The following is a 12,120-nucleotide window of genomic DNA, read 5'->3' as shown; positions in this document are numbered from 1 at the left end:
GTATGACAAAAATTGAAATTAAATTTATTCTAGCTAAACAGTAAGGATGTTCAAATTACCAGATTTTTAGAAATATCTAACTAATCCAAACCCGCTGTAATTACCCTCAACCACTTTCGTGAATTATCATCTGTAGCTAGCGCCAAGAGAAGACATTTATACACCCAATCGTCTGTGTGTCGAAAAAAAAAAAAACAGTTAATTTGGACGGTTCTGTAAAAACACGACAAAAAAAAATGGTCCGCGATGTGACTTAATGAAAAAATATGACTTCATTAAACGGCAAAACATTCCTGACATCACTCGGGCAATTTTCAAACTGTCGCTAATTGTTTGAGCTGAAACCATCAGGGTTTTTTCATACTTTTTTTTTTTAAATGGTTTACCTGATGAGCCTCGAGTGAAATATTAAAGGGAAATATTTTAACGGGTTTTCAGTTTTGATGTTGTTGATTATACCTCTCTCTCTCTCTCTCTCTCTCTCTCTCTCTCTCTCTCTCTCTCTCTCTCTCTCTCTCTCTTAATCTTCTGAATATATGCATAGTCAAGAAATGAAGAAATCGTTAGGGCTCTCTGCTTCTCTCTCTCTCTCTCTCTCTCTCTCTCTCTCTCTCTCTCTCTCTCTACTTTTCCAAATATAATGAAATTAATAGACCTTATTCTCTCTCTCTCTCTCTCTCTCTCTCTCTCTCTCTCTCTCTCTCTCTCTCAACTGAGTATGAAAAAATAAAGATGCATTCTGTAATAGGAGGCGACTTTTGGGTTTCAAATTAATGATAATTTTTAAGAAACAGAAAACAAAAGATATACTATCCGTGTTTATTTTTATTTAGTAATAATAACAAATCGTCTGATGTCAATTAAATACAAGGAGAAATTATAACTATATATATATATATATATATATATATATATATATATATATATATATATATATATATATATGTATATGTATGTATATATGTGTGTGTGTGTGTGTGTGTGTGTGTATACGTGTGTGAAACACGAGTAGTGTAATGTTGCTAAGCAACGATCATTTGTGACCGTTGAATTCTAGCACGCTCTGTCCACCCTCCACATCACTGAATTGTTGAACCAGAAATCATGATTAGGTCTAATCCAATGACTGTTGCCTGATGAATACTTTAGATAGAGAGGGAGAGATTTTTAAAATACATTTTAAATCTTTGATAGGTGTCTGATGTATAAGTCTACCTTTGATGGAGTGGAAATTCAATTAGGCTTACTTTATTTTTTTTATCGGTGTACACGAATACCACTGATAAGGAGGGAAAGGAATTAAATGGTGCATGCATTTTTTCTTCAAAACCTAAATAATGCATTTGATTGGGAGTACTTTCTTCACATCGGCCAGGTCGCTCCATTCTCCTTCTCTATGGCTGAACCCCCGCCCCACCCCCACCCGCAAGGGCTGCTCCGTCGCATGATAGCAGCACTAATGATATCGGTTATTTTAAAATTCCCCACCGACAAACGGAAGCATTAAAATGCATATGTTTATAGAACATTTACTGCTCAGAATGGCTTTTTGTTTCATTTCTCAAAATATTTCCGTAAACTCGCGTTACATCCGTGTATACATACATACACACACACACACATGTATATATATATATATATATATATATATATATATATATATATATATATATATATATATATATATATATATATATATATATATATATATATATATATATATATATATATATGTGCATATATATTTATGTGTGCATGTGTTTATGTGTGTAGGTGTAAGAATATTCCTTGAAAAGTGCTGACTCTTCAAAATATCTCACAAAGACAAATCCATACTTTTAGTTGCAAACATCCAGAAATCCTATTTCATACCGAAGGCTCACTTACAAATGTGGCTGATGGACCTTCATAAAAGATGAAGGATCTATTTTGGGTTGACCAGGTCGAGGTTAGCTGCGTTCATGAATATTATTTTTCGAAAATACGAATTTGGATGCGTAGGAGGGAGGTAGGGAGTATTCCTTGTCGGATAATAATAATAATAATAATAATAATAATAATAATAATAATAATAATAATAATAATAATAATAATAATAATAATAATAATAATAAAAGTAATAATAATAATAATAATATTTATAATAATAATAACAATAATAGAAGAAATGGTAATAATAATAATAATAATAATTATTAATAATAATAATAATAATAATAATAATAATAATTATTATTATTATTATTATTATTATTATTATTATTTTTTATTAACTTAAGCAAAGCCCCCAAAAGAAAATATTCTAACGTAAATAATAATAAGATTCAGAAAATTAGTAAAATATACTGTACGTACATACATAATATGTCAGTAATCTTAGATAAATAACTTTTTTTAATCTGTACATCAAAAATGACACGTAAAAAATTGCAGCACCAGTACATTATTTGGATCTGTAGTGTCTTGTTTGGACTAATATATATATATATATATATATATATATATATATATATATATATATATATATATATATATATATATATATATATATATATAGATACGTGGAGCATAATTTTATATTATAATGAACTGAACACTCCTGGCATCGAGAAAATGCGACATCTCGGCACCTAAACGTAGTATGCTGAATTCTGAGTCTTGCGGGACGATTGTCACACACTGATTCCAAACGCTTCGTCACTAAACGTCATATTGGATATTTTTAACTGAAACACAAGTGATGGAGGATGGCCAAACAAATTATTATACAATAGAAAGTTTACTCAAACTAAAGGGTTTAATTATAATCTATACTATATATACTTAGTATTTCGTATGCCCTTTAGACTGATACTAAAATGCAAATTTGAAATATAACTACATGCTTTTGGGTTAACCAAATAATAATAATAATAATAATAATAATAATAATAATAATAATAATAATAATAATTTAGACTCATACTAAAATCACAATTATATAGTAAATATATTACTATGTAAAAGAACCATATAATTGTGGATTTTTATTACTCATTGCTTTTGAACTATTAGCAAATAATAATAATAATAATAATAATAATAATAATAATAATAATAATAATAATAATAATAATAATAAAAGGAACCTGGAAAAGCTAGATGCCGAAGTAGCTCCAGGACTCATGCAGAAGAGTGTGCTACTAGAAACAGCGCACTTAGTGAGAAAAGTGATGGACTCCTGAGAAGGCAGGATGCTACCCGGAACCCCCCAACACTATAAAAACCACCCAGTCGAATAGGATGACTGTGATAGACAAAAAAAAAAAAAAATAAAAATAAATAATAAAAAAATAAAATATTAATAATAATTACGCTCTTGTGTCAGGTGAAAATGGTAATCTGTTTTCTCCAGATTTTCCATGCGAATGTCACATGTTGCTAAAAATAAAATCGGAACTGCATGGCCTGGTAATTATCGTAAAGAAAGCTCAAAGAAGGAAGACAAAGGCAATCAGAACAGTTTATGTAAAATGGTCAGACGCGGCGCATTGGAACGCTTGAGAAATCGTGTCAAATAGCTGATTATACAGAGAAAATACTGTATTACAGCAAAGGCCTCATTCTGTGATCAAATGAATTTCCTTTCTTTTAATCCCGTCGAGGAGGGAGACAGCGCACGAAGCACCACTAATATAATGGCCCATTCTATACTATAGGAGCCCAAAAGAGAAGGAATTCTTCTCATGCGATTCTGAAAGAGACCTTTCTTACAGTAAACGTTATATTGTTATTGTTATTATTATTATTATTATTATTATTATTATTATTATTATTATTATTATTATTATTATTATTATTTCAGTAGCTGAAACCTACTCACACGGAACAAGCACACCAAAGGGGTCACTGACTTGAAATTCAAGCTTCCAAAGAATGTTGGTTTCAACCTCCCACCGCAGACCCCACACTGCAGCAGCAATTGATCATCATACAGAGCCAGTGATTTTTCATCGCCTTGGGGGAGACGCGAACCTGCTACATCTGAGTGGTATGCCACGACACTAACCACTATACCAGCGGACATTTGAGAATATTAAGAGAATAATAATGTTCGTACTATTTTTTGTACTAAAATTTCAGCAAATCAACTTGTACTATGTCTGATCATGTTCATTCTCAGGCAAATCTGGATGAGCCGATCATTCAAAACGTTTTCCGTCCCGCCTAGAAACCTTCACAGGAGAAAAGCAGCTCTCACACTATATTCAGATACGCCATCCAGTCCAGAATTAGCTTGCAGATATCAGAAACAAGTTGCCAGCTAATGCTCTTGACACTGTCTACTCCACCTTGACATTAATGCACTTGGTCTAAGGATGTTCATGTTACGGTCCCTGAGTGAAGAAAGATTACATTCTGGGCCTTTAAATAGTCCACAACAGCATAGCTAGTAATATTGCTAATAAAATAATGACCACAAAGTGGAGTTTGTTTTTAGGAAACGGGCTGTAAGGCAGGTGATGTCAAGTAAAGTGGGTTGGGGGCAGAGGGCAGCAATTCAAAGCCACAGATGGCCGCATCATCTACTGCCACCTACTCTGAGAGGGCTGGAGCCACACCACGCCTGCTCATAGCTTTTTTCTTTGTTTCATCTTGACTGGCATTTTTCACTAGCATAGTTCTGGCGTATAATGCTCTCCGTTATTGGTTTACCCTTTTCCAAATAGTTTACCTTGATAAAACCCTCAGATTTCCATAACGCGGTTTTCATTGTGTAATTGTGTATCGATATTTCTATATATATATATATATATATATATATATATATATATATATATATATATATATATATATATATATGTATATATGTATATATATATATAATATATATATATATATATAAATATATATATATATATACCGTTTAATATCCAATTCACTTTTCCGAAATATCACCGAAGGGAATTATGACTGATAAATTAATTATTCGGTACCTGAAAGTCTTTGATACGTACTGCCTCGCGTTTGAGTCTTCCAGGTACCTAATCATTTCTCAATTAGGATCCCCCCTTTGGTGCTATTCCCAAAGAAGGGCGAACTGGATATTAAACGGCATTTATAGCTTAACGTTTGTGTATATAAAATGTCACGGTGGTATGATTAATATATATATATATATATATATATATATATATATATATATATATATATATATATATATATATATATATATATAATATATAAATCAAATCAAGGGCATAACTTCAGTAGTCATGTATAGGTCAGTCATCGCAGTGTTTAGTTCCTACTGTCGCGGGCGATTCACAGATGGCAGCACGAGTCAAGACTCGGTAAACATTTGCTCTTTGGAATCCTTGCTTCAGCGGCATGCCAGATTCGCTCTAAAGACGGAGTCAAGGTTTTTGGGTGAGAGGCTTTCGCTATTAGTGGTCTCGTGATAACAAGTGTACGGCCGGTGAAAAATCTTTGTGTTTTCGGTCGTGACTTTTGTGCATAAGAAGGAACTGAAGGTAATTTTCAATGCTGCTTTTACGTTCTTGGTGAAGTTAAATTTTTTGGTTGCTGGTTTTTGTTTTATACTGTTTTAGGAACGAACGTGATGTAGATGTAGCTAATCGGCGTAATAAAGCTGTTTGATTATAGGTTTAAGGGTTTTACTTGGTTGACTAATTAAGGTCCAGGTTTGGAAGCTTTTGTTATTTTGAGGTCACTGACTTTATATTTTGAACAATGTGGATGCTAAAGTTTAATCTGTTGTTAGTTCATTTTGATCTTTTAACTTAAATTTTCTCCAGATTGGTACTTGTTTCATTGCAAGTTAAGTTTCTAGGAGTTCTGTGCTTTTCACTAGTCTTTATGTGGTTGTGGTTTGTGACAAGTTAACGGTGTTTAGGATGAATGGACGTTCCGTATACTTGCCCTATTATGTCCCGCGCTTTTAAGGAAGCTTTAAATCGGGGGAACAACGTATAGTTCAGCTATAGCGTTAAGCCTCTAAGGAAGCTCTAAATCGGGGGAACGTAGTTTTTATAGTGTTAAACTTTTAAGGAAACTTAAGAGTTTATAGTGTCTAAGCTATAGTGTTAATCACTGAAACGATTTATTGCTTAGGGTATTTGACCGGTTAGGCTGATGTACTATACATCTGTTTCAAAGTCAACATTTTTCTGTTTGAGTATTTTCTGGATTTTGCTTTGAACTTTTATTCTGCCAGGATCTTGTTAATGGGGAAAACTACTTCGAGAAGCTATTTTATGGGATTTTTCATTAGTCAGTTTTGACAATTTTCTAAGTATTTTATATCAATTTATAGGCTATAATTGTAAATGTTAAGCTATTCTAACGTAATGCTGTGCAATGGAGAATGGAATTGCCTGTGAGCTTCCAGTTGTCTCGTATGGTGGTAGTTATTGGAGCTGTATGTTTAGCCGTTGTTGAACTTTTGTTTCCGCTACAGTTTGACAGATGGTTAGTCATTTAGATTGTTTTTATCGTAGGTTTGTAGGTTTTTTGTGGGTTTTTAGGTAAACATTTAAGTTGATAAACGGCTATCTGAGTTCTCGAATATTGACTGTGACTAGTTTAACTATCCATTTTAGCTTAAGAGCTAGAGACTTAAAATTTCATAAAGCTTGCGTAGTTTTAATATAACCAAACATTAGACAAAGCATTAGACAAAGTATTTTAATTACTAGTCATAATCCGTAGTCTGAGTCATACCTAGTGATAGCATACTATTTTACTTTGATCGTATGTAGAGGAAGTAATTATAAACTTAAGCTGTGGAAAATATTCTTGAAACATTGAGTTTACTGAAATGTGAACATGAAATACTCTTATCTGAACTTGGATCATTTGTAGATGCAAGTAATTCTTAACTTGCATAAGCTGTGGAAAATGATCCTGAAACAAGATTCTACTAAAATTTTCAAAATGATACTTTTAACTGCTGTTTGTCGCGATTGATGTAGACTTATCATAACCTCTCCTGCTCAGGAAGGACGCTTGTTAGGCTTAGTACAAGGCTCGTTTGCGTAATTTCCATTGGACTGGTAATGGTTTTTGGATTAGAAGGGGTCCAAAAAATTTTAATTATCCTGAATCTTAGAATAAGAATTTATCGTAGTGCGCGTATAGGAAGAATAAGTAATCTAATAATGCAACATTCTGAAGGTAAATTCTAGGATCTTTCAGAAATGCAGTCCTTCTAAACATTGACAAGAAATCCCTCCCCCCTTTTTTTGGTTTAAGAAACCAACTAGAACAATACTTAAATTTTCCCCTCCCCTATTTTGGGGTAATGAAATTGTAACTGTGGTAATGAAATGACAATTTTAGATTTTGTCCTTCGTCAAATAGTCTTCTAAGAAGTGAAAGTAAACCCTGATTTTGATGAATCATGGTTCTGAGGATGACAGGTAGACTTGGATGCATGTTTTAAAATATTCATCTTTGGATTGCTAGCTAGGAAAACGCTACAAAAACGTCAGTAGGCTTTAAAGTATTTTTGTACTTTTTAAGCCTTATAACAAATCGAAGATTTACTAGCTTGCGAATATAGTTTATAATTAAGAGCTTTATAGCAAAGACTGAAATCTGGCGAGGGTTTTGTAAACCTACAGAATATCAAACTGCGTTATGTGGAAGGTTACTGAAGCAGTTTGCCATTTAATTGAAATATACGAAAAAATTAAGTGTTAGATGAATAGAGCGGTTGTGCTTTCTAATGAATAGTTTGTTGCTCTCTAATTGGTATGAAATTCAATGTTTTTTCTCTAAAATTGCGAAAGTCAGATTTTCTAGCAAGTCTGCTTAAGCTTGGTTTGTTGAGGTGGAAGATGGTTCAAATAATAATTTCTAAAGATTCCTAAATTTAAGATTATTTCTTTCCCCACAGATGATTGTGAAGGTTGTGGTGTTTTCGTTGATCCTTGGCCTTGCGATGGGAATGCCTGATCAGGGAACGAAGACAGTCCACGATAGTCTTGAGCCCAATGACGATGATGCCGGGGACTGGGTAGCTGTTGGAGAGCTGGTTTATGTAAGTTCTGAGCACAGATGTGCTTACTAGGGCCCCAGTTTCATATTTAATTTTAAATGGGTAGCTGTTGGACAGTTGATTTATGTAAGTTCTGAGCAAAAATGTGCTTACTAGGGCCCCGGTTTCATCATGACTTTGTTAGTGGGTAGCTGTTGGAGAGTTGGTTTTTGAAAGTTCTGAGGGAAAGTGGGCTTACTAGGGCCCCAGTTTCATATTGTATTTGTAAGTGGGTAGCTGTTGGATAGTTGATTTATGCAAGTTCTGAGCAAAAAAATGTGCTTACTAGGGCCCTGGTTTCATATTTAATTTATAAGTGGGTAGCTGTTGGATAGTTGATTTATGAATGTTCTGAGCAAAAATGTGCTTACTAGGAGCCTCAGTTTTATACCGAATATGTAAGTGTTAGTCTTTAATTGGCGTTAAAAGTTTAATATTTAGTTGCAAAGGTTTTAAAGTTACATTAAAAAGGTGTAAATTTAAGGATTTAAGGTCAGTGATAGTAAATTCTTGAGTGAACTGTTACTGGTGAGTCTTAATGGTGTATTTCCCTTCCCCTTCCAGGACGTTAACGTGACTACTGCTGACGGCACAGAGGAAGCCTTGCAGGATGCCAATGACCCAATGATACTCTCAGATGACCTGTGCCACTCGCTTATGAACGCTTACAGCGATATGCCTGAACACTTTAGTAGCACAGTGGCTGATATGAAACTGGACCAACCATCTTTGCTTGGTTATGCCAGGTGCTTTAGGACAAGGTGAGCAGGTCTTATAGTTCTAATGACATCTAATTTTGTGGTAACCTGAACTAATAATCAGAAAGGTTTGAAAGGTTGAGCCAGTTAGTGTGGTAACTTTCATAAATTAGTGTAAACTTTAATCAGATTTAAGTTGCTTTGGAAGTAACTTCCACTAAAAAGTTTCACAATTCTAAAATGTTACTAACATGTAATTTATGAATATTTAACTCTAACCCCCACGTAATTAAAAACTGAATTGACCTTCACTGTAATTGAAGTCACGTAACTTTAAAATACTCAAATTGAATTGCTTTGGAACTATTAAGTTTCAAAATTCTAAAATGTTATACTTCCATGTAATTTATGAATCAATCTTTAACTTTGCACCCCCACGTAATTAAATCTAAATTGACCTTCACTGTAATTGAAGCCACGGAACTGTTTCAAATATTCAAATTGAATTCCAGAGTTGGTTTCACTAACTGAACCCATGAAATTGTTGTAAATTGTCAAATTGAATTCCACTGCCTATTTTCACTGAATCCATAAATTTGACTTTTAAATCTGTAAAGTAGATTCCACTCATCAGAAACACTCTCAATAAGTTCCATGAATTCCAGTGCTATGATTTACTAATTGAATTGCAGCGTGGTTAGATCATTTAAATATCTACTGCTGAACTGGACTAATTTGAGTTTCTGAATTTCCAGGTATGGCATAAACTACATTTGTCGAGGACCACTATACATAAACTACCAAGGCTACAGGTACTGCTGTGGCAACCCCAGGAGACTTCCTATTCTTACAAGAAGGGGGAACTTCATCAGATGCAGGTGCCCCTTTTAAAGGAGTCTTGGTGCATTAATCTAAAGTGTGAAGCATTGTAAGCTCTTGTAAATAAAAATGTAGGATTTATACTTTTCACTAGCTTCTTGAACCTCTGATGGCTGTATGAGTATTCTAAATAAAGGGTTGACTTGTGACATCTTGGAATCATTCTTTCAGTATATGAAATAATTGTCATTAATACAAAGTACATGTAAAGTTTTCTTGCATTTAGGTTATTCAGGACTAAAAGCAAAACTAGAGCTTTTGAGTTTCTAGAGCAACCAAAGTGCTTTCTAAGGCTTATATTGGTGTTGAGAAACGCTGGAGGAGGTTGGGTGGTGTTGAGAAACGCTGGAGGAGGTTGGGTGGTGTTGAGAAACGCTGAGAAACGCTGGGGAGGTTGGGTGGTGTTGAGGTTGGGGAGGTTGGGTGGTGTTGAGAAACGCTGGAGAAGGTTGAGAAACGCTGGAGGAGGTTGGGTGGTGTTGAGAAACGCTGGAGGAGGTTGGGTGGTGTTGAGAAACGCTGGAGGAGGTTGGGTGGTGTTGAGAAACGCTGGAGGAGGTTGGGTGGTGTTGAGAAACGCTGGAGGAGGTTGGGTGGTGGAGGAGGTTGGGTGATGTTGAAAACGCTGGAGGAGGTTGGGAAACGCTGGAGGAGGTTGGGTGATGTTGAGAAACGCTGGAGGAGGTTGGGTGATGTTGCCTAAAGCCTGTCCACACTATCGGGCACTGCCCGACGGGCAAACACCGTTCCCATAACCCGTTCCGCTATACATACCAACCGAGTATGGAGCCAGAACGATGCGATTGTCTGGTAACACTGCTTCAGAAGCGAGAGAAAATCTAAACAGCTGGAAGTGCCCGTCGAGCATGGCCGCTAGTGAGGACAGGCTATTACTGTAACTACCGCCTTATAAGCTGGTTACGAAACCGGTCTCAATGACCCATTGAACGAGAAATGCTAGGCTATACGGGAATCTGAGATTAAGACTGTTTTAGTTCAAATTTAGTTGAAGGCCAGTAGTGTTTGGTGTGGAACTACGAGGAATAAACCTGAAGTACAAAGACTGCATCTAGTAACGCTTACGAAAACAGTGTAATAAGCTGTGTAATTAAGTGTTTAGCATTAAAACAGGATTTTTTAGTACACGTGACTTAATTGTTGACAAGGAACCCATCCTTAAATCAATAGTGAGAATTAGGATTTCCTGAAGTCTGGGTGACTTAATGACTGACATGGTCCCAATCCATTTATAAAGTGATCCCAATCAGTTAACAAAGTGTTCCTCTGAGTTGAGTGTAGCCTAGTCTAAAGATGTAATTTTCCGGTTGTGAGAATTTTGATGCATTGTGAATTGCGATAAGCAGTTCCTCTGTGCTTCAATTGGAGGATGGCCTACAATGAACTAACCACCTTGGCAGGCCGTGGCATAATTGCTGTGGTTTCCCGAGTAAACTGGATTTGAACCCGGCGTGGCTGCTGAATGCCGTGGCATAAGATACTTGAACTGTAAGTTATGTTTACGACAATTTTACGACAATTTTTTTTTTTAGAGTAACTTAACCCACTTGTCATACTGGAGTTTTGTGATCCATATTCATAAGAATTACGAACTAAGGAAATTTTTATTTTAATATTTTTCTTGTCTGCTTAAGATATTTGCAGGATATTTGAAGGTAATTGCTAGTTATTTGCTAGATATTTTAAGGTAATTGCAGGAAATTTTAAGGTAATTGCAGGATATTTTAAGGTAATTGCTGGATATTTTAAGGTAATTGCAGGTTATTTTAATTTCTGGGAGTCCGTATGTTTTGATCAGGCGTTCTTTCAACATAAAGTGCTTACTCTGCTTAATGCAAAAGTCGTCAGTGAGGTTTTTGTGAATGCTTAAGTACGGTTAGAATGGTGGTTTGTGTAAATTATTTTCACCCTACATCTATAAATGAGCAATAGAGGCACAGCATTTTACCTTTTTAGAAAGGGCTCGGCCACTGCTTAAGACTAGTTTGTAGTTTAAAGCGCTCTAAATACATTTCGGCCAGGCCATGTCCACGGCAAACTGAAGTGGCGAGTCTGGAACGGACATATTTCTCGCTTTTGTCTGCAGACAAAGTTTGGTCATGTGGACGGAGCTAAATACTGAAGAAAACGTGCGTAGTGTCGAAGTTATAGTAGAAATAAGTTTATTTTACAGCCACCCGCCCCCCAGAAAAGAAAAAAAATTGAGGGTTCCTCGTGATTGCATTAGTCAAGGCTTGATTTCGGACGTATCCTGCATGTGTTCGGTAAATGAACTTGGTCACTGTAGCATTCAGTAGAACGCGCCACTGGTTGCTTGCTGCGTAGTTGAGAACAAGGTTTTTGCATGTACAGTAGAGTTTGTATAGTACGGGCCTGATAATTTGTGCAGGCACTTTCAGGTGCTTTGTAAATTTTGCCTGAGAAGGTTTGAACACTAGATACAAAACATTGGAGCCGAAACCCGATTACAGTGTGTCTGGGCGA

At 35.3% G+C, this 12,120-nt stretch overlaps 2 protein-coding genes across 2 annotated transcripts; one reads left to right on the top strand and one right to left on the bottom strand.

Moving 5' to 3' along the window:
* The first annotated feature begins 5,372 nt into the window (after positions 1 to 5,372).
* LOC136830554 (uncharacterized) lies at positions 5,373 to 9,701 on the top strand. The gene is made up of 4 exons (XM_067090067.1): positions 5,373 to 5,513; positions 7,901 to 8,044; positions 8,606 to 8,802; positions 9,495 to 9,701. The coding sequence occupies exons 2-4, from the start codon at positions 7,901 to 7,903 to the stop codon at positions 9,628 to 9,630; spliced, it is 477 nt and encodes a 158-aa protein (XP_066946168.1). The 5' UTR covers positions 5,373 to 5,513; the 3' UTR covers positions 9,631 to 9,701.
* Positions 9,702 to 9,912: 211 nt separating this feature from the next.
* Positions 9,913 to 10,486, bottom strand: LOC136830873 (myosin-I heavy chain-like). Its single transcript, XM_067090844.1, has 2 exons — positions 10,397 to 10,486; positions 9,913 to 10,293 (listed from the first exon to the last, which is right to left on the bottom strand). Exons 1-2 carry the CDS (start codon positions 10,484 to 10,486, stop codon positions 9,913 to 9,915), a joined length of 471 nt encoding a protein of 156 aa, XP_066946945.1.
* Between the last annotated feature and the right edge of the window lie 1,634 nt (positions 10,487 to 12,120).

Source organism: Macrobrachium rosenbergii, chromosome 47 (assembly GCF_040412425.1).
Source record: "Macrobrachium rosenbergii isolate ZJJX-2024 chromosome 47, ASM4041242v1, whole genome shotgun sequence".
Classification (NCBI taxonomy): domain Eukaryota; kingdom Metazoa; phylum Arthropoda; class Malacostraca; order Decapoda; family Palaemonidae; genus Macrobrachium; species Macrobrachium rosenbergii.
This window is presented reverse-complemented; position numbering and strand designations above follow the sequence as displayed.